Here is a 24,819-nt window from a genome sequence, read left to right as displayed (position 1 = left end):
GTAAAAATATTTACGAGACTGAAAAACCAAGTCTGTCATATAGAAAATGCCAAAAACCACCAAAAATCCCGTTTTTTCAACATTTTTATTTTTAAAACCGCTGTATCTTCCCAAGGATTGGACATAGGACAATGGTCAATATGGAGACTTTTATGTAAAATTATCTGGGGAATCGATTCCCACTACCGGTTTTAAAAAATTTTGACGTTTAGACCACTTTTCAAAAAAACAGTTTTAGTAAATGATTTTTGTATTTTTTTAGGAGAGACATACCATCCTGCATTTTTCGTCAGTCTTTTGGTAACATCTTAGGGTATTTCCTCAAAAATTTTGAGCGAAAAAAAATCGTGACATTACCTTCAAATTTAACTTTTAAACTTAAAAATTGAAAAATGACATAAAAGTGGCGTGTATTTTTGTTTCAGTGTATTTTTATCAGAAAGCCCGTCCAATTTCCAACAAGTTTGTCTTTGACCACTTTTTGATTCGATGCAACGGCTTCGAGATACAGTAATTTTAAAATTGCAAAATACTGAAATATTTAAATACCTTACGCCCTTCTCAAATGTTATTCTCGAGTACTATTGGCTCCATATACACAAAAATGACTTATATTGGCCTAGGATAACATGTCTACAAAGTTTCATTGAAATCGGAGAGGGTCGGGTACAAAAGTACCAGAAAAAAAACCTGATTTGAGCTGGAATTGCTCTTTCGTTAACTAAGCAATACTTGCAAACAGTTACTGCCCTAAGCTTTGATATGGATTGCTGGATTGGAAAAATTGGGAACAGAGTCTGAGTTTGAAACGATTAAATCTACCAAAGGATGTAAGCTACTGAATATCCTTCGAAGCGAACATCAAAAAATGCACGGTAATCGTTTTGAACCAGTTGTGAATATGCCAATGTCTCTTGTAATTTAGTGATTTTTTTCAAACAACTCTGTACTTAAAAATCTTAAGGTTTAAAAGAATTTTAAAATGTTATAGGTAGATTTGCTGAAGTTCCCATAAACACAATCATCTCATAACCTCTAGATATGGCAAATTACCTCTTCCTACACACATTTCCGCTGCACATTCCAGCACTAATTGTACCAAGTATAATGCACTTGCTGCACACCACAAGTAGTGTGCAAAGCTACCCTTTGCAATTTTACATGACAACTGCTCAAAAACTTCTCCATCACTTGGCTCAAGTACCTCCGCAGTGCCAGTGCTCACAGTCACCACGGCAATGCTTTCCAGCTCACATACAGCCACTGATGCTGGCTTGAGGGCAAATTAAGAGAAAATTAATTCAATATTCCTACACGCAGCACAGCAGAATTCCCCCACTTTTTTCGCTCTTTCTTGAGAAATGCACCGCAAACCTTCTCAAGTAATCAAGAGCACGCAGCAGAACGTCACCGCACAGAAGTACAATCAACAGCGGGATCTCATAATGATGATTTTTAATTTACGTTAACCCTAATTCCTCGGATATCAACCCTGGACGATCTGCGTGCGGCGAACATGTGTACTACCTACCACTTAGAGACACCCAAGCTAAACCAACCGAATCCAAAACGATAATGCTGACGACGACGACGGAGATGATGCCGGCATAATTATCATGATTGTCGCATAAAAATCATAAAAGGCGACCATTTTTGCTCCAGCGAGGGAGGTCTTGGACTGTGGCGTAAAGTCTGGGTTTTTGAAAGGGAATGCCCCCCCCCCTTTAGTTGGGTAACGATCGCGAAATTATGCGAGCAATTTATGAATTAATTATTCAAACGAATCGTTTCCGCGAAGCCACGATCACGATCAACAAACAAAGTCGGGCCTTGTGTACTACAAACTACACACATGTGGGGTTGGTTTAGACTTACTGTCAATATTTGCATGAAACTTACCTCCCGCTCGTGTTTCTATGCAACAAAGTTATGCGAAACTTTCACCGTAAATCAACACATCGGCAGAATTTATTCACCACCTAATCTATTTGGGCGAAAACCGAAAGCCCCGAGCGGAGCCCGGAGACGTCAAAGTAAACGCATTAGACTTTCCACACAGCTCATCATCACCATATTCATGAACGAGAAAAGTGAATCATGTGTCCTGATGCCGGGAATATGTGCTCCCGAAAATTCCCTGCTCGTTTGCATAAACAATCTCTGGCGCTGACGGCGTCCTGAGGGCTTTGCTGCACTCCGAAATCCAACTCAGCTGGCAAGCATTTTTCCCTCCCGGACGGAAATTCATAAATTTATAAACTTGCTTCCTCGTTTCGGCTACTTCCGCCTCGAAACCAAGTTCGCCCACTTCCTCTGCCGCTCTGTCAGTGGGAAAAGATAAATCTACCGCAGAAGGTTTGGGGTCCAAAGGCAAGTCCTGATTGCAGCATCATCGTGTACCCAGAGTGGGCTTGTAAATTTGGAGCCGCTCTTTTGTGCACTCTCTGTGCTGTACCAAGCGTGGAGCACGAATTTCCTGTTTTTGGATATATTTTTTTCATGAAATGGTCGGATGCAAAGAGTAGCTGAATCATGCCCTTCGTTTGTTCTGTAGGGCACTGTCTTGAGAATCTTCGCTAGTATCCGTTTCGGCAAGTTAAAAAGTAACATTATAAGTTTGAATATTTTGAAATTTCGAAACAATGTGAAACCAAGCACTTCAAGGTACGATTAAGATGTGTTGTCAAGGTCTGACAACCTCTTGCTTATTAAGACGGTAAGTACTCTTAAGCTTTAACTCCTGGAAGCCTTTACATATTGAAGGTGAATTTCGACTAGAAAAATTAAAGTTGATTTTTAATTGTTTTCTATCTTCAATATCCAAATATACTGCCGATTTTAGTTGAAAACATATTTATTTTTTACTTCAATCGCTTCTAATGAAATTTCAAGTGCATAAATAAAACTTTTATTCAATTTAAGCAATTTAAACTTCTCAAAATGTGAATACTTTAGATTTTTATTTAAGATTTGCAAATACAGTGGACTCTCTCTTTGTCAATGTTAAAGGGACTGTCGATAACGGGAGGCATTTAATTATAAAACGAAAATAAACTACCGTAAACTGGGGTGACTTTGATGGCCCGTCAAATTAATATTTAAACAATTTTGAGAATTTTAAGTATGTAAGCATTCAGGGAAAGCTTATTATCGAACATTTATTCAAAAATGTGACTGTTACATTGGATGTATCAAAAATAGTGGCCAAATCAAATTTCTATCAATGTCACCCCGGGCTATCAAAGTCACCCCAGTTTACGGTACATTGAAACATGAAGGTTGATTGAGTAATCGTTGATCGCCAACGCGAGTATCGACTGTATATTTTGATTGAACTTTCTACATTTTGCTACATTTTTCAGTGTTTTATTTTATGTATGAATTTGAAACTAACAGTTTAAAATTATAATCTTAAGGTACAATATTTTTGAAATAAAATTTTTTTTTCATAATTTTTCATTAAAGATTATTAACCCAATGCAAATTTTATTTCATGTTTTTGTATTTAAAAAAAAGCTCAAATAAACAGCGAGCAAATAAATCAATTATTGACTAATATCGAAACTTTTACAGAATAAAAATCGATTGTTTACTATTCAGAATAGATTGAATAACGCTCATTTATTCATTTTCAATCGAAAAAAACTTTTTAATATCTTAACAAATTATTAATGTTGGGACCACAGAATCGTATAAAAACGTAAATGTTTTTGAAAAAAAAAAAATATTTTAATGAATTCTTAGATATTTTGCATATTTTATGATTATAAAGCATTTTGTGATATTTTTGATTAAAAATTAGGCTTTAAATTTGAAATTTATTTACTTTTTTCAGAGCGTATTTAGTATAAGAAGAAAACAACATTGTTTTATAACCTTCTGATGGCCGACTGCTTAGCGTCCCAGTCCACCAATCCAGAGGTGTGATTTCGAATCCCATCTGATTTATTTTCGTTTTTGTTCATATTCAAAGTTTAAATTCCCGGAGAGGATCGAAGTAGCCGTAGACGTAGACGTTTTCTCCGGTTTTTTTTTTTCAAATTATTTCTCGCATCTTTTGGTCAATTTTTACAAAATTCCACGACGGTTTCGGATTTGTTCTTCGGATGACTTTATTCTGCAAGAGAATCTTTATGTGGCTGAAGACAAAAGTGAAGCTCTCCGTGAACTTTTTCGTATGGCGGAACGTTGAAGATTCTCTTCCGGCAAAGCCAGAAGCTGTTTGCAACCTGCGGAGCCTGTCCCTTCACTTACACAGCCCCTAAATGGAAGCAGATTCTGTTCGATTTGGTTCGTCGACCGAAAACTATCAAGAACCTAGAGGAGGTGACGATCGTCACGCCGTCAGGCTGTGTCCATTTCCGGTTGCAGGAAAATGAAGATTGAAGCTGCTTATTTAAAATATCCAGATTTTAGTGAGATTTTTCCATATTTTTTTTACATACATACCATACCAATATAAATTATATACTATTGATTAAATGAAATATCCTTCCTACCTTTAAATATAATTATTTTTCAAATTTACACTTACACACCCAACCACAACTGATTCGGAGCGTTTGGTACGGTATGTCCACGCATCCTTCCTCCCCTGTAGATTCTGTGAAATGTGATCCGTTCACAGAATCCTCTTTGCGGTAAACACAACGCAGTAGGGCTGGCCGCTTTAATTTTTGTAATCCATTTTCGGGTGTTCTCGGATGTACTGCAATTATTAATATTGACAAGAAAAGTGCTTGGGGCGTAATCTAATCACAAGACTTTCCAGCATGCTTTCATCGGACTGGCTGCGTTTGTGTTAGATTAGATTAGATTAGATATTCAAAGTTCAAATTCCCGATTCCAAATTTCAAAGGTACTTACCAGGATTTGATCCCAGAACCTTCTGCTTGTGAGACAGAAGCCGGTTCGAGGAATGGCATTTTTTCCCGTTGCCGAAAATTATCGACATTACCGCCTGCTGTTTGCTGGTATTGAGAAAAAAACTATGTTCACACGATGATCGAACCAGCAACTTGTTGTTTGGTCATCTGATTCGTTACCACTGTGCCGTGGAGCGCTTGATGAAGAGAGAGAGGGATAGAGCACAAGCACATTCTTCACTTTGAGCAGTTTCTCGGGAATAGAGATATCCACGCGCGAGAGTGTGTTAGTTTGTAACAAAATTTACACGCAGACATAGGCAAATCGAGTAGAATGATTTGTCTGTCAAAATCAGCTGTGTCCTTTGTTATACCACGAGCACGTGGTAAACAGCTGGTTTTTACAGACGATTGATCTACTCGATTTGCCTATGTCTGTGTAAAAATAGTGTAAACAAAATCAGCTGCTTGGAATTCAGCCAATCACAATCGATCAAAACCAAAACAATACTTTAAATACAAACACTAACACAGAATTATGGTGTGCGTGAGAGAAACCGTGGAGATCTCTATGCTCCAGCAGCAGCAAATATATGTATTGGTGAAAACTGTAATCACTGGCATATTCACACTTAGGACAAAAATGTTATAAGAGCTTGCTGCAAAAACTGTTATAAAATGTATCATTTTCTGCAGCAAATCTACTGTTGCAGAATTTGATATATATTGTTCCTTTGGGTGTATACAAAAAATTCCAAACAACACAAGTATTTATTTTTTTATGAAGCTCGTGTCGTTTTCCTTTATGCATTGATATTTAGTTTCGTATTTGTGATTTCATTAAAACATATACTGTTATCAGAACTTTTAATATTGACCAGAATTTTGCCACAAGTTTTGCCCTGAATTTGATTATACAATTTGTTCATGAAGATAGGGGCTTATTCATAATTGGAACTCGACGTGAGTGGGTTGGATTCCATAATAATTTTAAGACTAATCCGTGGGCCGCAATTTGGTGACCACTGTTCTTGGCTTTCTTCGAGTTCACGCAGAACACTCAAAAATAACAAACTTCGCTATCCAGATTTCCATTCTAAAGTGTCCAGGTTTGTATCCTACAAATATCTATTCATTTTCTAAACCTCAAATCCAGGTGATCAAGTTTAACATTATTTTTTTATGTTTAAGGAAATTGGTCGTGCTTGTGGTTAACCAGAAGCCGTTATTATTTGGCCGCGGAGCCTAATCATTCACTTCTTTCCAATTTTTTTCCAAGCAACAATATAAGAACAGTTCTTTCCTTCACTCGGTAAAATTATTTTCCTGTCTACTCTTCGATTCCTGATTATTTGAGCGAATGTTCTGGCGCTTGAAAGTTCTCAAGATTACTCTCACTTGAGTCAAAATCTATTGACGTCACCAAACTCAAGTTGCTTCCATAGCAAATGACGCGCAATCCAACATCACAGCACCGATCTCGAGTAGGTTCTCCTCCTCGCGGAAGGTTATGGTCGCTGTTCTTTTTTGCGAACCGGTTCAATTGTTTTGATGACTATCCGTGCAAAATTTGTTGGAAAATTGCCAAATGCTATATAGCACCACCTGGTGATGATGGCAGCGCTACTGCGTAAGATCCAAATTACAGCACTATTGTGTTGATGTGCATCAAGCTTTCAGTGCGTCCTTCGTCAAGAAAAAAAAACTCACATTCATCGCAAAATTGCAAATTTGGATCGTGGCAGTGATGGCAACAATGTGGTTACCGTCAAGGGGGTGAAATCTGGTCAATTTTATGTCAAACCGTGTTCACGGTTTTCTCTGTTACGTAGAAGGAACATTAAAAATAGTAGAGTTATCAACAATTTAATAGATTAAGAAAAAAAAATGTGCAGACTTCATGCCGATAACCAACCCATTGACGGTACAATTTGTATACCCAAAGCGATCGTACAAAACGCCACTACAACTTCGAACAGAAGCTACCCCATTCTGCAACCACCAGGCAGCAAACAAAAAAAGTCAGTAAAATAATAGCTACGTGTGAAGTTTGTTTACACGCACACACACACGTAGAATGTGCACGATCGGTGCGTTTTTGACGCAACCTTGCCAAGTCTCGCGGGAGTCTCAGAAGACGCGCGTCAAGTTATGTTTGCGCCTTCAATAAAAACACGATACCGAACATCGACGCAAAGCGGCCGAACATTTGTGATGACATCGGTGCGGTGCGTTCTGCTTTTCTGCTGTTTTTGACGCCCCCTCCCAACAACAGTTGGGTGGTTTGTTTCGGTTGTAAGTTGCGAGTGTGCGGTTTTATGACCTCGAACGTGGCCGATTGACACTGGTTGTCAGAGTAGATTTTTTGCCTACACAGAAAAAAATAATTGGGTAAATTTACATCATTTATGATGTACCAAAAGTGCACGTCATTAATGATGCTAATTTACATGAAATTCATTGTAAATTTAAATGCCATCCGTCGTAAACGTGCCGAACAAACATAGCTTGAGAAACATGTAATTTTCCGATGAAGTCGATGTAATTTTACAAAAGCCAAAATTTTTTTTTTACCCCGTTAAATTTTGAATCCGATGTAATTTCAATGCGTATTATGTTTCATTGTTTACTGTATTGCGTAAAAGCTATGCTTTTCGTTATGTATCAGCTAACTTAAGCATAATCTTTAAGCAACGTACAGCAACACAGTATGAAATATAAGCATTAAAAAAACTACATCGAACTCAAAATTCAACGGAGCATGAGCATGACAAAACTGTTAAAAATAATTCACAAATTTAACTTACGGTTTATCTTCCAATCGTCATCAATACACCACAGGGATGATTCCGTGCCAATACGTAGATACATGTTTCTTCCCGGCCCCTGAACCGTTACTTGTTTTACGGATGGTCTACAATCTGGCCAGTATCATATCGTGGTTACAGCTACTGCCCAGATAAACTTGTCTCGTATTATGTCCAGGCTCCTTGGGCCGTGCGAGCACTTCAGACTGGTGAATCCTGGAAATTCAAGATAGAAATCATGATTTTTCATTGTGTCCAACATTCCTGATGGACAAGGTCCAAAAAGTGGAATAAAAAAGTTCAAATCAAAGTTTTAGGTTTTGTTTTAGTTCACAACGGTATTAGAAAATTTGCCACGAAAATCCAACATTTTTTTTTCACTGGGAAGAGGCAGAACTCTCAAACCGTATTGTTGAACTGATAATTTTGGTGGATTATTGTTTAATGTTTTATTATGTTTTCTGTTCACAAATCCTGGCTAGGTTGCATATTCGTTGGACGACACGATCCTATTGGAATTCTACTCGTTGCGGAGAGTTTATCCGTTTTCGGTTCCGACGAATCTACCTTTGGAAGCAAATTATCTTTTTTCCAATTCCTCCTAATTGGCTGTTGTGACTCCGGCTCGATCTTCTCCACTTTCCGGCGCCCGACCGTGGACTTCTTGCGAACTTTTCATTGTACTCGAAAAATTTACCATTCCCTAGGGAGTCTTTTCACCTACCTTCCACACGAACACCCTGAACCAGTGTAAAAAAACAGATTTAGCAGTTGTGACTAAATCCAACAAAACTGGCAGATTTATTTTGGGCACCAAAAACATTGTTTTATTTGAAAATTTTGACATTTGAAATTCAATGACATGCACGTGCATGAAAAAACAGTAGACTGGTATGAATCTGTCGGAGTTGGTGTTTGCTTCGCACCTACGCAATTTAGGGTACATAATGTTAGTACACTAGTACACTGGGACTAGCATAACACCAACTCCAGTTTTATTTAACACACTTTTACAATTAGTGCAATTGGGTACTAAAGTCCTATGTCAATTTTTATGTACAACGATAAAAAACACGATTATAAACCATTTCTGATCACTTTTTTTCATTTTAATGCAAAAAATTTGTTTGACAAGACAACATTTTTTCGATGGATCAACTATGGTCCCCTTGGAACGAGCTGTCAAGTAGGAGCTTTTCTGTCAAGAAGGACCGCGAGGTTAATTTTTCAAAATTGATTTAAAAATCCATTTTAAACTCTTTGTACTCGTACAAAGGGTCATTGTACTCAGAAAAATAAGCTTTATCGTTGTAAACAATAATATCAGCCATCTAAGCTTCATTTTAGGACCCAATTATGATAACTTGAAAAGTTGTAAAAGGAACCACGTAGACACTTTAGGGGAGGGAGGTGGTTGCAATTGTTCACTACGTAAAAAAATCTAACTAAACAATGCAAAAGGGCCATTGTGTGTTTGTAAACAAAGAGAATCTGACATGAAAGAGATTCACTCTTTGGTTACAAGCCCACAACGGCCCTTTTGCATTATTTTGCTAGACATGTTCACGCTACATACTGAAAAGTTTTGTTTGTATGAACAATTATTGTTAACATCAGGGGATTGGGGGAAGGGGTTCTTATTTTTTTAAGTGTCCGCGTGGTTTATGGATGGTCCCAATCCTAGTGAACTCTAAAATCTCATACAAGTGTAACGGAACATGAAAAAAATAAACTTACGCGATATTCAATTTTGCTGAAATACAACTTATACTTATTACATAATTGATCGCATTTAAATTTAAGGTTTGTTTAAAAGTATGCACAATCGATTCAACGGGCCTATTTTTTATCACCTAAACTCCCAAGCTCTAGAAAAAGGGGTAATTTGTTTGCCTAAATTCATCGTTAAACTTTAGTAATTTTTGGAACATTTTTACATTTTCAGGTGTCCATTGAACTTCTATTCTTTTGTGAATTTTTTTTGGCACATTATTGAAAGAGTTCCTGAAAAATTAATTAAATTATTATAAAAATATAAAACCTACTATGACATTTCATTACTATGTATCTCTAAAGGAAAAGTTTATTTATTACGTACCGTCAACAAGGGAAAATCAGGTCTACAGCCCAGTCACGATGGGCTCGTTAGTCGTTTATCTCTACGAGCTGTCGGCTTTTAGACCACTTAAAACCTGTAAATTTGGAAATCTTAGATAAACAGCTGTCCTGATTTGCCCCTATGTCTCGATCCGCCCAGATCACGGTAACGCAGTTAAAGTGGAGGAAGAGGAGCTTCGTAACAATTCATATAAATAAATTTAAATTTGTATGGGAAGAGGGCTTGAAATCACAAATTTGGGTTGTATTATTTTAGCAACCTGCGAACCTGTGTTACGCTCCCTACAATTAAATAAAATATATGGACATTTTATATTTTGTTACAAGGGGGTGGGAAGAGGGTCAAAAAAACATATTTATTGTTACGTAATAAAAGAACGCTCCTTTATCCCCTTCAAGAATATTTCATTTCATTTCATTTCATTTTATTAGGTTGCTTAAACAATTACATTGGTGCAGTTGTTATCCTGAGCTGAGATATGGACTACCTTTCAACAGCTGATTTGTTCAAAATGGGGAGAGAGTTTACTGGTACTAAAGAGAACGAATTAGACAGAGAAGGAAAAAAATTGGAAAAATAACCTTCGAAATAGCCACCTTCAAGAATATGACTCACTTTTTTCCAATCACGAAATATTCTAGCAGAGTTGGTTCTATCAGAATCCTGAACATTTCTAGATTAAATATTCAAAAGGTCCTACCTGCATAGGAAAACCATGACTCATAGGTTGTTTTGAAAATCTACTCTAGATTTCTGCTTGAGTGCTGTAAGAATATCCAGCTTTGTGTTAGAACTCTGCTAGAACGTCGTGACTGGGGGTTAAATTGTAGCCTATTCAAATTAGACTACTCTGCTTGTCGGAGTTGGAAACCAATCAAATTTAAAGAATATTGATATTTAAAGCTTACCGTGTACTCCGACAATTTCAACGTTCTGTCAAATTTATTTTGAAAATCGAAAGATACTGTGTGAATTCTTTGAGTTTTAATTTTTATAAAACTATTTCGTAAGTACCCATCACAAAATCGCCCAGTTTTTGCCAGGATGGCCATAACACGGAGAATTCTTACCATTAGGAACGAAACGGGAACCTGGTCCGTATGTTGAGTTCTGCAAAAGGCGAACTGAATCACTGGCCTCACCGAACAACATTTTCCGCAGCAACCGTTCCATCGGTCAGCAGTTCCGGATGATTTGCCGGCCTACGCTAAGGAATCTGCAGCCCGGGTCAGCGCCGATGTGTAAAGGAACATAGCTGGCCGTTGCCTTGGACGAACTTGCCCCTTCCGTCCGTGATGTGAACAAGGAGTAAACGCGAGCAAATGGACACTGACGGAGGAAGCTGCCGCCGCAGCAAGGTGAAAGCTGTCTATTTTGCCGAAAAGACAGCTCCTGCTGCCAGCAAGAATAACAATCTGCAGAATTGTTCCAATTAATGAGTAAGTTGATCAAATGCTAGAGTATTTTGCTCACCTGTTTAACTCGTTTCAATACAGTTGGAAGTCTTGATGATCTTCCCGTTATTTGATTTCACGCATAAACATCAGATTCGAAAGGACCACTTCCGGCATAATAGTTTTGTTTTGGATACGACCTGCGCGAAAAAATATGCGGCAACTTTAGCGTCTATTTTGCCTTCTCCATCCATTCCAATTACAATTGTAATCGAGTGTTCTTTGCAAAACCTTTGCATGCCAAACTACCCACTAAAGTCCTAAATTGTGCCAAACAAATGAAAAAATTATCCGTAAACACTTCCGCACCACTCTCTTCAATCGTAAACAATGTTGAACTGTCATTGACAAAAATAGCAAATGTTTCAATTGAAATTACAGTACATTCAACTTTTACGTTGAGTAAATTTACATTGAATAATCGTTTACATGCTCTTTATTTTTACAAATTCGCCGATAAACAGCAATTTCATTCTCATTTACATGAAAAACAAGAATTACGTTCAATTTCAAATTACATGAACCCTCTTTAAGTGTTATTTAACACTTTACGACGGATTTCAGTTTTAAATTAAGGTTGTTTACGTTAAATACATCGATTCAGTGACGTGTAATTTTACATTTTTTTTCTGTGTAGTTTTATTTTGAGAAATTCATCTCAAATCATAAAAAAAAAAACAAAAGTACCTGTTTCCTATAGATTATCCCCCTGAGGCTGAATCCGTCTATAATTTGAAATATTGATAAAGACTCAAATGTTTGACCAAGTTAACAAGTCCCGTGAAAAATGAGCACAATGCGTGTCGTGAATTCAAACTCCAAACCAAATCAATAACTCTAAACACAATTCAAACAATCAATGCTCAACGAGTGCTTATTGCTTCGTTCCCTCCAAACGATAGGGCCATTATATTCTGCACAATTTCCAATCGAATAAATATCACAAGAGGGAGAGAGAGCACGCGCCAATTGTTATTGTTATGTCGATTGGAATTGGATTCGCTGGAAGCGACGATTATGTTCCCAGCATATAACGCTGAACTGATACCTGGTGGGAGTGCTTCAAGGTATTGTGATATTTGGACTTACTACCATTGTGGACCTCGTCTAATATTTAAAGCAAGTATTCCCGGGTTCTACAACCACCTTAACCTAAAACTAAAACAATCAACAGATCACTTCTTTAAACAAGCTCTCCATAACAAATTACACATCCATTGTCCACCGAGAAACCTACTCTCCACTTACGTGTCCCACATTACAAGATCCGACGACTTGTGCGATAATAGTGTAAAACAGTACCAAACAGACACAGTAGTCGTCGTCAGTGGCACTTAACCTGCATCAGGGCGGCTCTAAATTAGCATTCCGCGTAATGTGACACCGTTTCAGTGGTGGCCGGTAGCACCACCACCACCCACGCGCACTTGTCAATTACTGGAAGCTCTCCTCAAGTTTCAACCGTCACCAGCAAATTGACAGAGTGCGTCTCTAACCAGCAGTCAGCAATTGAAACCTGGGGGTCAAAGCTATTTGTTTTGTGTGGTGCGTTGTTTGACGAGATCTGGCCGTGTCCGACGCGTGGTGCGCTACCTCCGTGACTGGCGTTTGGCATTTTCGTCAAACATTACGACGACCGTTCTCGGTCATCTAAGTTTGTTTGGGTTTTGCTGCCGGGTGGCCGTGATGGTGCATGGAAGTGGTTAATTAGTGACATTCGGGAATTCAAAAGTGTGTTCAACTACATCCATAAAAGTAATTCTCGTCCAAAATCGATCAGTTACTTGAAATTTTCATGTTTTTCAAGACAGCTTTTTCTTACATCTGTTGTTTGGTTAATTTGGTGGGGTTAGTTTCTGGAACTGATTGAATCCCTTTTTGATCACCTTTTTTTTAATTTCATAATTTATCAGAATTTGTTTTTGAAATAATCTTTGAAAAATATTTGCAACGGTCCAAATTTTAATATCTTAATTTAAAATTTTTGATTCTTTAACTTTTAATTTTTTTGTATTTTTTTTCTATCTTTTTTTTTATTTTTTCCATGTTTTATATTTCTTGATTTTTCATTTTTTGAATTCTATTGCTTTCCTTATTTCTTTTATTTGTTCAATCACTTTTTCTTGTTGATTTGTTATTAAATTTAATAAATTTGTGGTTTACCTTTTATTTCATAATTCAATAAACTATTGCATTGTTACTATTCCGTGGTATTCTTAGTTTTCTATGACTCTAAGGCCTTAATTAAAATAATCTGTCAAATTGACATTTTTAATTTTTATCTTTAAATTTGGACCGAGCCACGTAGCCCAGTGGTAACGCTTCCGCCTCGTAAGCGGTAGATCGGGGTTCAAATCCCGGCTCGGACCAACACAACTGGTGATCTTTTCCCTTCTGGAATCGATTGCTTAGTAAAGGGAAGGTAGTGTATCGTCACAAACTGGACCTTATCACGACACCTTAGGGAGACGACCTATGGAATGTTAACAGTAACCTTAACATGTTAACATTAAGTTCAGAATGAAACTGCCACTGAATCCGCTTTGTAAATGCCGGCCCCGATACTCTTCAAAGGTGTTCCGCTCAGGAACTGGGAAAGATTTACTTTTAAATTTGGAACTTCTCAGTTATTTGATTTTAATTATTTGGAATTATTTTTTGTACTTTGTGAACTTTTATTTATTGAATTTTTACAAGATTTCTTAATCGTTTTCAAATTACAAATTTATTAAATTTAATACATTTCATAAGTTTCTTATTTTATATATTTTTTATTTCTTAAATTTTGTAAATTTTCAGAGTTTCTCGATATTTGTAAATTTTTTGTTTGTTTTAATAATGTTTCAAATTTCTCGAATAACTTGAATTTCTTAGTTTTCCTAAATTTCTGGAACTTATCAAATGTCTTGAAAATTTTGAATTTCTCGAATTTTTTTTAACTTTCACTTGTTGATTATTTTCTATTTCTTAAAATTCTTGTTTTTTTTTGAAACTTTTTAGAATTCTTGATTTTTGTTAATTTTTTTTTTAATTTTTCATTTTTTTTAAATTCCTGAAATATTTTTTTTATTAATATCCTAAATTTCATGTTTTTCTTGAATTCCTTTGTCTTCATGAATATCTTAAATTTCTTAAATTTCTTAAATTTCTCAAATTTCTTAAATTTCTTAAATTTCTTAAATTTCTTAAATTTCTTAAATTTCTTAAATTTCTTAAATTTCTTAAATTTCTTAAATTTCTTAAATTTCTTAAATTTCTTAAATTTCTAAAATTTCTTAAATTTCTTAAATTTCTTAAATTTCTTAAATTTCTTAAATTTCTTAAATTTCTTAAATTTCTTAAATTTCTTAAATTTCTTAAATTTTTTAAATTTCTTGAATTTCTTGAATTTCTTGAATTTCTTGAATTTCTTGAATTTCTTGAATTTCTTGAATTTCTTGAATTTCTTGAATTTCTTGAATTTCTTGAATTTCTTGAATTTCTTGAATTTCTTGAATTTCTTGAATTTCTTGAATTTCTTAAATTTCTTAAATTTCTTGAATTTCTTGAATTTCTTGAATTTCTTGAATTTCTTGAATTTCTTGAATTTCTTGAATTTCTTGAATTTCTTGAATTTCTTGAATTTCTTGAATTTCTTGAATTTCTTGAATTTCTTGAATTTCTTGAATTTCTTGAATTTCTTGAATTTCTTGAATTTCTTGAATTTCTTGAATTTCTTGAATTTCTTGGATTTCTTGAATTTCTTGAATTTCTCGAATTTCTTGACTTTCTTGAATTTCTTGAATTTCTTGAATTTCTTGAATTTCTTGAATTTCTTGAATTTCTTGAATTTCTTGAATTTCTTGAATTTCTTGAATTTCTTGAATTTCTTGAATTTCTTGAATTTCTTGAATTTCTTGAATTTATTGAATTTCTTGAATTTCTTGAATTTTTTGAATTTCTTGAATTTCTTGAATTTCTTGAAATTCTTGAATTTCATGAATTTCTTGAATTTCTTGAATTTCTTGAATTTCTTGAATTTCTTGAATTTCTTGAATTTCTTGAATTTCTTGAATTTCTTGAATTTCTTGAATTTCTTGAATTTCTTGAATTTCTTGAATTTCTTGAATTTCTTGAATTTCTTGAATTTCTTGAATTTCTTGAATTTCTTGAATTTCTTGAATTTCTTGAATTTCTTGAATTTCTTGAAATTCTTGAATTTCTTGAATTTCTTGAATTTCTTGATTTTCTTGAATTTCTTGAATTTCTTGAATTTCTTGAATTTCTTGAATTTCTTGAATTTCTTGAATTTCTTGAATTTCTTGAATTTCTTGAATTTCTTGAATTTATTGGATTCCTTGAATTTCTTGAATTTCTTGAATTTCTTGAATTTATTGAATTTCTTGAAGTTTTTGAATTTCCTGAATTTTTTGAACATTTTGAATTTCTTGAATTTCTTGAATTTCTTGAATTTCTTGAATTTCTTGAATTTCTTGAATTTCTTGAATTTCTTGAATTTCTTGAATTTATTGAATTTATTGAATTTCTTGAATTTTTTGAATTTCCTGAATTTTTTGAACATTTTGAATTTCTTGAATTTCTTGAATTTCTTGAATTTCTTGAATTTCTTGAATTTCTTGAATTTCTTGAATTTCTTGAATTTCTTGAATTTCTTGAATTTCTTGAATTTCTTGAATTTCTTGAATTTCTTGAATTTCTTGAATTTCTTGAATTTCTTGAATTTCTTGAATTTCTTGAATTTCTTGAATTTATTGAATTTATTGAATTTCTTGAATTTTTTGAATTTCCTGAATTTTTTGAACATTTTGAATTTCTTGAATTTCTTGAATTTCTTGAATTTCTTGAATTTCTTGAATTTCTTGAATTTCTTGAATTTCTTGAATTTCTTGAATTTCTTGAATTTCTTGAATTTCTTGAATTTCTTGAATTTCTTGAATTTCTTGAATTTCTTGAATTTCTTGAATTTCTTGAATTTCTTGAATTTCTTGAATTTCTTGAATTTCTTGAATTTCTTGAATTTCTTGAATTTCTTGAATTTCTTGAATTTCTTGAATTTCTTGAATTTCTTGAATTTCTTGAATTTATTGAATTTATTGAATTTCTTGAATTTTTTGAATTTCCTGAATTTTTTGAACATTTTGAATTTCTTGAATTTCTTGAATTTCTTGAATTTCTTGAATTTATTGAACTTCTTGAATTTCTTGAATTTCTTGAATTTCTTGAATTTCTTGAATTTTTTGAATTTCCTGAATTTTTTGAACATTTTGAATTTCTTGAATTTCTTGAATTTCTTGAATTTCTTGAATTTCTTGAATTTCTTGAATTTCTTGAATTTCTTGAATTTCTTGAATTTCTTGAATTTCTTGAATTTCTTGAATTTCTTGAATTTCTTGAATTTCTTGAATTTATTGAATTTATTGAATTTCTTGAATTTTTTGAATTTCCTGAATTTTTTGAACATTTTGAATTTCTTGAATTTCTTGAATTTCTTGAATTTCTTGAATTTCTTGAATTTCTTGAATTTCTTGAATTTCTTGAATTTCTTGAATTTCTTGAATTTCTTGAATTTCTTGAATTTCTTGAATTTCTTGAATTTCTTGAATTTCTTGAATTTCTTGAATTTCTTGAATTTCTTGAATTTCTTGAATTTCTTGAATTTCTTGAATTTATTGAACTTCTTGAATTTCTTGAATTTCTTGAATTTCTTGAATTTATTGAATTTCTTGAATTTTTTGAATTTCCTGAATTTTTTGAACATTTTGAATTTCTTGAATTTCTTGAATTTCTTGAATTTCTTGAATTTCTTGAATTTCTTGAATTTCTTGAATTTCTTGAATTTCTTGAATTTCTTGAATTTCTTGAATTTCTTGAATTTCTTGAATTTCTTGAATTTCTTGAATTTCTTGAATTTCTTGAATTTCTTGAATTTATTGAATTTCTTGAATTTCTTGAATTTATTGAATTTATTGAATTTCTTGAATTTTTTGAATTTCCTGAATTTTTTGAACATTTTGAATTTCTTGAATTTCTTGAATTTCTTGAATTTCTTGAATTTCTTGAATTTATTGAACTTCTTGAATTTCTTGAATTTCTTGAATTTATTGAATTTCTTGAATTTTTTGAATTTCCTGAATTTTTTGAACATTTTGAATTTCTTGAATTTCTTGAATTTCTTGAATTTCTTGAATTTCTTGAATTTCTTGAATTTCTTGAATTTCTTGAATTTCTTGAATTTCTTGAATTTCTTGAATTTATTGAATTTCTTGAATTTTTTGAATTTCTTGAATTTCTTGAATTTCTTGAATTTCTTGAATTTCTTGAATTTCTTGAATTTCTTGAATTTCTTGAATTTCTTGAATTTCTTGAATTTCTTGAATTTCTTGAATTTCTTGAATTTCTTGAATTTCTTGAATTTCTTGAATTTCTTGAATTTCTTGAATTTCTAGATTTTGTTGAATTTCTTGAATTTCTTGAATTTCTTGAATTTCTTAAATTTCTTGAATTTCTTGAATTTCTTGAATTTTTTAAATATCTTGAATTTCTTGAATTTCTTAAATTGCTTGAGTTTCTTGAATTTCTTGAATTTCTTGAATTTCTTGAATTTCTTGAATTTCTTGAATTTATTGGATTCCTTGAATTTCTTGAATTTCTTGAATTTCTTGAATTTATTGAATTTCTTGAAGTTTTTGAATTTCCTGAATTTTTTGAACATTTTGAATTTCTTGAATTTCTTGAATTTCTTGAATTTCTTGAATTTCTTGAATTTCTTGAATTTCTTGAATTTCTTGAATTTCTTGAATTTCTTGAATTTCTTGAATTTATTGAATTTATTGAATTTCTTGAATTTTTTGAATTTCCTGAATTTTTTGAACATTTTGAATTTCTTGAATTTCTTGAATTTCTTGAATTTCTTGAATTTCTTGAATTTCTTGAATTTCTTGAATTTCTTGAATTTCTTGAATTTCTTGAATTTCTTGAATTTCTTGAATTTCTTGAATTTCTTGAATTTCTTGAATTTCTTGAATTTCTTGAATTTCTTGAATTTCTTGAATTTCTTGAATTTCTTGAATTTCTTGAATTTCTTGAATTTCTTGAATTTCTTGAATTTCTTGAATTTCTTGAATTTATTGAATTTCTTGAATTTCTTGAATTTATTGAATTTATTGAATTTCTTGAATTTTTTGAATTTCCTGAATTTTTTGAACATTTTGAATTTCTTGAATTTCTTGAATTTCTTGAATTTCTTGAATTTCTTGAATTTCTTGAATTTCTTGAATTTATTGAACTTCTTGAATTTCTTGAATTTCTTGAATTTATTGAATTTCTTGAATTTTTTGAATTTCCTGAATTTTTTGAACATTTTGAATTTCTTGAATTTCTTGAATTTCTTGAATTTCTTGAATTTCTTGAATTTCTTGAATTTCTTGAATTTCTTGAATTTCTTGAATTTCTTGAATTTCTTGAATTTCTTGAATTTCTTGAATTTCTTGAATTTCTTGAATTTCTTGAATTTCTTGAATTTATTGAATTTCTTGAATTTTTTTGAATTTCTTGAATTTCTTGAATTTCTTGAATTTCTTGAATTTCTTGAATTTCTTGAATTTCTTGAATTTCTTGAATTTCTTGAATTTCTTGAATTTCTTGAATTTCTTGAATTTCTTGAATTTCTTGAATTTCTTGAATTTCTTGAATTTCTTGAATTTCTTGAATTTCTTAAATTTCTTGAATTTCTTAAATTTCTTGAATTTTTTGAATTTCTTGAATTTCTTGATTTTTTTATCTCTTGAATTTCTTGAATTTCTTGATTTTTTTTGAATTTCTTGAATTTCTTGAATTTCTTGAATTTCTTGAATTTCTTGAATTTCTTAAATTTCTTGACTTCTTGAATTTCTTGAATTTCTTGAATTTCTTGAACTTCTTGAATTTATTGAATTTCTTGAATTTCTTGAATTTCTTGAATTTCTTGAATTTCTTGAATTTCTTGAGTTTCTTGAATTTCTTGAATTTCTTGAATTTCTTGAATTTCTTGAATTTCTTGAATTTCTTGAATTTCTTGAATTTCTTGAATTTCTTGAATTTCTTGAATTTCTTGAATTTCTTGAATTTCTTGAATTTCTTGAATTTCTTGAATTTCTTGAATTTCTTGAATTTCTTGAATTTCTTGAATTTCTTGAATTTCTTGAATTTATTGAATTTATTGAATTTCTTGAATTTTTTGAATTTCCTGAATTTTTTGAACATTTTGAATTTCTTGAATTTCTTGAATTTCTTGAATTTCTTGAATTTCTTGAATTTATTGAACTTCTTGAATTTCTTGAATTTCTTGAATTTCTTGAATTTCTTGAATTTTTTGAATTTCCTGAATTTTTTGAACATTTTGAATTTCTTGAATTTCTTGAATTTCTTGAATTTCTTGAATTTCTTGAATTTCTTGAATTTCTTGAATTTCTTGAATTTCTTGAATTTCTTGAATTTCTTGAATTTCTTGAATTTCTTGAATTTCTTGAATTTCTTGAATTTCTTGAATTTCTTGAATTTCTTGAATTTCTTGAATTTCTTGAATTTCTTGAATTTCTTGAATTTCTTGAATTTCTTGAATTTATTGAATTTCTTGAATTTTTGAATTTCTTGAATTTCTTGAATTTCTTGAATTTCTTGAATTTCTTGAATTTCTTGAATTTCTTGAATTTCTTGAATTTCTTGAATTTCTTGAATTTCTTGAATTTCTTGAATTTCTTGAATTTCTTGAATTTCTTGAATTTCTTGAATTTCTTGAATTTCTTGAATTTCTTGAATTTCTTAAATTTCTTGAATTTCTTGAATTTCTTGAATTTCTTAAATTTCTTGAATTTTTTGAATTTCTTGAATTTCTTGATTTTTTTATCTCTTGAATTTCTTGAATTTCTTGATTTTTTTTGAATTTCTTGAATTTATTGAATTTCTTGAATTTCTTGAATTTCTTAAATTTCTTGAATTTCTTGAATTTCTTAAATTTCTTGAATTTTTTGAATTTCTTGAATTTCTTGATTTTTTTATCTCTTGAATTTCTTGAATTTCTTGATTTTTTTGAATTTCTTGAATTTTTTGATTTTCTTAAATTTCTTGAAATTCTTGAATTTCTGGATTTTTTTTATTTTATTGAATTTCTTGATTTTTTTTAATTTCTTGAATTTCTTCTTTGTTTTAATTTCGTGAATTTCTTAAATTGCTTGATTTTCTTGAATTTCTGGAATTTTTTGAATTTGTCGAATTTGTTGGATTTTTTTGAATTCATTGAATTTCATGATTTTTTTTAATTTTTTTGAACTTCTTGAATGATTCAATATTTTTATTTTTAGAATTTGCAGCTTTTTTAATTTTTTACGAGTTTTTGGAATTAAAGTATTTTTTATTTTTCCATAATTTTTCAAATGAATTTTATCCAGTTTTTTTTTAATTATTTGAATTGAATCTTAAATCTTTTTCGGAGATCTATTGAAATTGTGAGCTATATTGAATATTTTAATTTTGACTTATGACATTAATTTATCAGGTTAATAAATAAGCATGGAAACAAAAACAAACACTGACGTAAGATTCATCCCCACACACCCTCTTTCCATTCCGACAAGTGGTTCTAATATAGTTTTCCGTTGGAGCGCGAAAAAAGCAAACAATTTTTTTCTCAAATCTGACACTAATTTGCGAACTGCTGAGCGCTGCGCGTGGGTGGTATGTTTGTGGTTACCATAATTAAATTGATTTATTCGCAATATTCTCAACTCAAAGACACACGCACACTCTTCGCCTAAACTGTTTTTCAAACATAAATTCACTTCATCGAACAGCGGAAGCCAGCGAAAAAAAATAAAACACCATTTCTCCATTTGCAAAAAGACTGCCCAAGTCCAGCTGTGGCATGGTTCACTTCATTCACAATTTCTAGTCGCGCGCGCAGTTTGACCACTTGAGGCGAACCAAGCTGAGTTAAAAATGTGCAAAGCCAAGTCTCTGTGTAGATGTGTATGTGTACGATTGGCATCGATGGGCATCAACGCCGTGGTGGCGGCCACCGCTGTTCATTCAACTTTTTCCAGACCGTTAAATTTTATTGGGTGAACTAGCGAAGGCAAGAAAAAAATCGCCGTTGATATAAATACAAGTGAGAGAGATTGAGGCGAAAAAAATCTCGTGCCAATTTGGAGACGCCTCAGCAACAGCGAAATTAATGGGAGCAGCGAGTGAATTTTGTTTTCGAGATTTGGTCGTAACTTTGCGGAAATTATTTGGTGTTTTGAACTGATTTAGTGGGTTAAAATACAGTTTGTGAAATTCCCCAAATATCCGTTCGCCAGAATAGACAATTTCCCACAAAAATATGTATTTTTTGTTGGTGTTCTACCAAAAGAATTTTAAGAAAAATAATGAAACTCGTAGTATGTTGATTTACAGATAGAAAATGTCTAACAATGCCCTTCTTTCTCTCCCCTTTCCAGACCACAACCGCTTAGTTGGCCCAACGCCGACCTCCAAGCCACCGGGTGTCAACTCGCCAAAGCTGCTGCACTCCAAGACCCTTTCGAGCCGGTCGCACCCACCACAACCTTCAACGCCCCTACAGCAGCAACAACAACAACACTCCACAACGACGACGACGACGCCCTCCGGCCACCAGAACCACCACCACCCGACGGTCAACGGAGTCGCCAACCAAAATGGCACCACGCCAGTGACGAGTCCAACCTCGCTGAAGAGCCCCGGCGGCCTGCAACGCAATGGCACCATCATCCTGGACAAGGCCAACACGGGTTCGCCGCTGATTTGTCCGGATGGCGGCGGCGTTGGCAGTCCCAAGGTCCGGAACGGAATTTCAAAGCAGCAGAATGGAGCCGCCCCGCAAGGTTCCAAGGAGATGCCGATGGCGAACGGAGTGCCGACCAAGACCAAGACGACGGCCTCGGTGGGGACCTCGGCGGTCAGCACCAATTTAGTCGATATTAGTTTGCTCAATCATGCCAACCGAGGCGTGGAAGCGCTGGGAGTTTTAGTACAATACTTAGTTTATAATGTAAGTAACATTCGCACAGCAACTTTGTAGGTAGGTCGGTCAACCGCAGCGAATTTGGGTTCCAGAGGACCGCTCCCCATGTGCTCTCTAGGACACCTCTGCGGCAAGCAGGATGAGTCAACAGAATGTCCTTGTTTGTTTGTTTGTCCGCCACGCACGATGACCGGAGCGGAGAGAGCGAGCAAGCATAGTTTAATTTGTGGGCATGTGGTTTCGGCTTCGGTTTCGGGACATCTCCGCAGGATAGCAGTCAGTAGCAGCGGTCCTCGGGGTCTCAAGTTTGCAATAGTAGTTATTCGCATATTGGACGGTGAGATGTGGTCACGCCGGGGGGAATCTCCATGGAGAGAGGCCAACCAAGAGCAAAATTTATTGCAATGTTTTCGTTTCGTTCGATTCAGGCAGAAAGAAAACAATCGTAAAAATCGGAGCGGTCGAGGTATCTCGGTTGCAACAGTTTGATTTCATGGTTGTTTTTCAAGATGGGAGATGCTGGGTAAAGGGGTTCCATCTGGATATGTTCGATGTTCGAGATTTTGGTAATGTTTAAGGGGTTACAAACATTTTAAATTGACCACAAAACATATTTTTTAAATCATCTCACTTTGCAGTGAAGCAAACAACGTAGGCTGCTAGACGGTCTTTATTCTAAAATTTCGCTGAAATCAATAAAACAAATTTTAAATACCATAGGAAAGCGAAACTCTTGAGGTGAAATGGGACACCAGTTCATGGACAACTTCCGTTCAACTTAAATCAATTTCTGAACTTGGCAGATTCCTTGCTGTTGACCAATTTAGTGTCTACAAAAAACAGAGCTTCGTAAGTTAGTAGTTCAATAAAAAAATGAAATTTTGAACCATGGTTTCAACATTTGAATGAAAAAATTGTTTTAAAATGCAAATTATCCAAAAATTGACGCGAAACTAAAAATTTAGCAGTACAGTCCAGACTCAATTATCCGAAACCTCGATTATCAGAAGGTTTTTTTATTTTCTTACGTTTAACACCAAATTCGAATTCTATGACCCCAATTTAGCTAAATTTGAATGGTTTGTTGCCTATTAAATAAAAAAAAAATAATTGCTTCAATATTTCATCACCGCCATTTTGGCCGCCATCTTGAACAAGTTACTGTTCGCCAAAAGGAGAGAGTATCGCTATCAATCATTAGAAATGTTTATTTTTAGCAAGAATGAAAAATGTATCGCTTTTGAGGACCTGAAGTTGAAGTCGACAAATTTTAAGAAAGTTGAAGGCGAGATCGTCATTTTTTTTAAATTATGAATGGAAGTTGTTCATGGAGTCTATGCGGTTGTATCCATCCAGAAGCTGTATCGTTGAAAACCTACTGGTTTCGCTTCGCTAGAATTAGCAATGTTTATTTGCTGGACCAGGAAGAGCTGCAGGATTCCAAAATCATCCAGGGAATTTATCTGCGACATCGCAGAATAACACTCTCGTCGCAGTTCTTCATCACCCGTAAAAATGAAAAACATCGTCTAATAGATTAAACCAGTAATTAATGTCAAAAACTAGACAGAATAAAATACATACTATTGATTGTAAAACAACTCATTTATCAGTGAGTAAAAAGTCATGTTCGTGCTTGAACAGCCTCCTACTTTGCGGATGTAAACAAAGTGGGATCATTCGAAAATCACGTTACGCATTCGCTCTATTCATCACCCAGGTTTAGACGGATTTTATTTTTTTTTTTGTGATTCGATTATCCGAAGTGATATTTTGACAAGGAATTCGGGTTTTATAAAATATCAAAAAAAATTTAAACGAGTCCAAACCTTCGAAAAAAAAATATTTTCAATTTGATGAACTTTTTTAATTTCCTCCATATTTTTATGATTTATTTTTTTTTAGAATCAGGACTAACCTTTTGAAAGGGAGTAATTCTCTACCAACTCACACGAAATCGGGAAAGTTTTTTTTTCGTAAAATCGCGATAACTCGTGATATTTTTAAGCAAACCGAAAAATGTTTTTTTCTGAAATTTTGTAATTGTCTGCTCTACAACTTTGTAGAACATTATTACACTCTTAAAAATAACCCTGCAAAGTTAGAAAAATCACGAAATTTTGAAAAGTAATTTTTGTTCAAAATGAACTTACAATGACATGTTCCAATTTTTTTTACAGTCGAGTAACGGGAAATGGCAAAGCTTATAAAACTTTTTTAGCGTAATTTAAGAGATGGAAAATACGTTTTTTCGGAATTCTGAGTACGCCATTAAATCGGTCGTATAATTTTACATAAAAGTCTCTTTGAAACCAAACTTCTATCTCATCGCCATTTCAGGCTGAAAATTATTGAAAGCACCTCTTTTTTTGCATGTTCAAAAATGGAAGGGGTCGTACCACCCCTCCGTCACAAGATATCAAAAAATGGATCTCGGATTCGTGATCAGGGACAAAAGTTACCCCTTAGGACAAAGTTCACTGCTGTGTGAGTTGGCGAAGAATTACCCAAGGTATAAACACATTTATTTTGGTCATTTTCGAATGTTGGGTTA

At 33.2% G+C, this 24,819-nt stretch overlaps 1 protein-coding gene across 2 annotated transcripts in view; it reads left to right on the top strand.

Annotated features, from left to right (window-relative positions):
- The window catches only part of LOC6031266 (serine-rich adhesin for platelets), a 273,589-nt gene that overhangs the window by 227,957 nt on the left and 20,813 nt on the right, over window positions 1-24,819 (top strand). For both annotated transcript variants that reach the window (XM_038253669.1, XM_038253668.1), the window contains exon 8: window positions 21,721-22,292. In XM_038253669.1, coding sequence (XP_038109597.1) covers window positions 21,721-22,292 — 572 coding nt within the window. The remainder of the gene's footprint in view (window positions 1-21,720; window positions 22,293-24,819) is intronic.

This window comes from Culex quinquefasciatus, chromosome 2 (genome assembly GCF_015732765.1).
Source record: "Culex quinquefasciatus strain JHB chromosome 2, VPISU_Cqui_1.0_pri_paternal, whole genome shotgun sequence".
NCBI lineage: Eukaryota > Metazoa > Arthropoda > Insecta > Diptera > Culicidae > Culex > Culex quinquefasciatus.
Note: the sequence above shows the minus strand (reverse complement) of the source record. Positions and strands in the feature narration are given on the sequence as shown.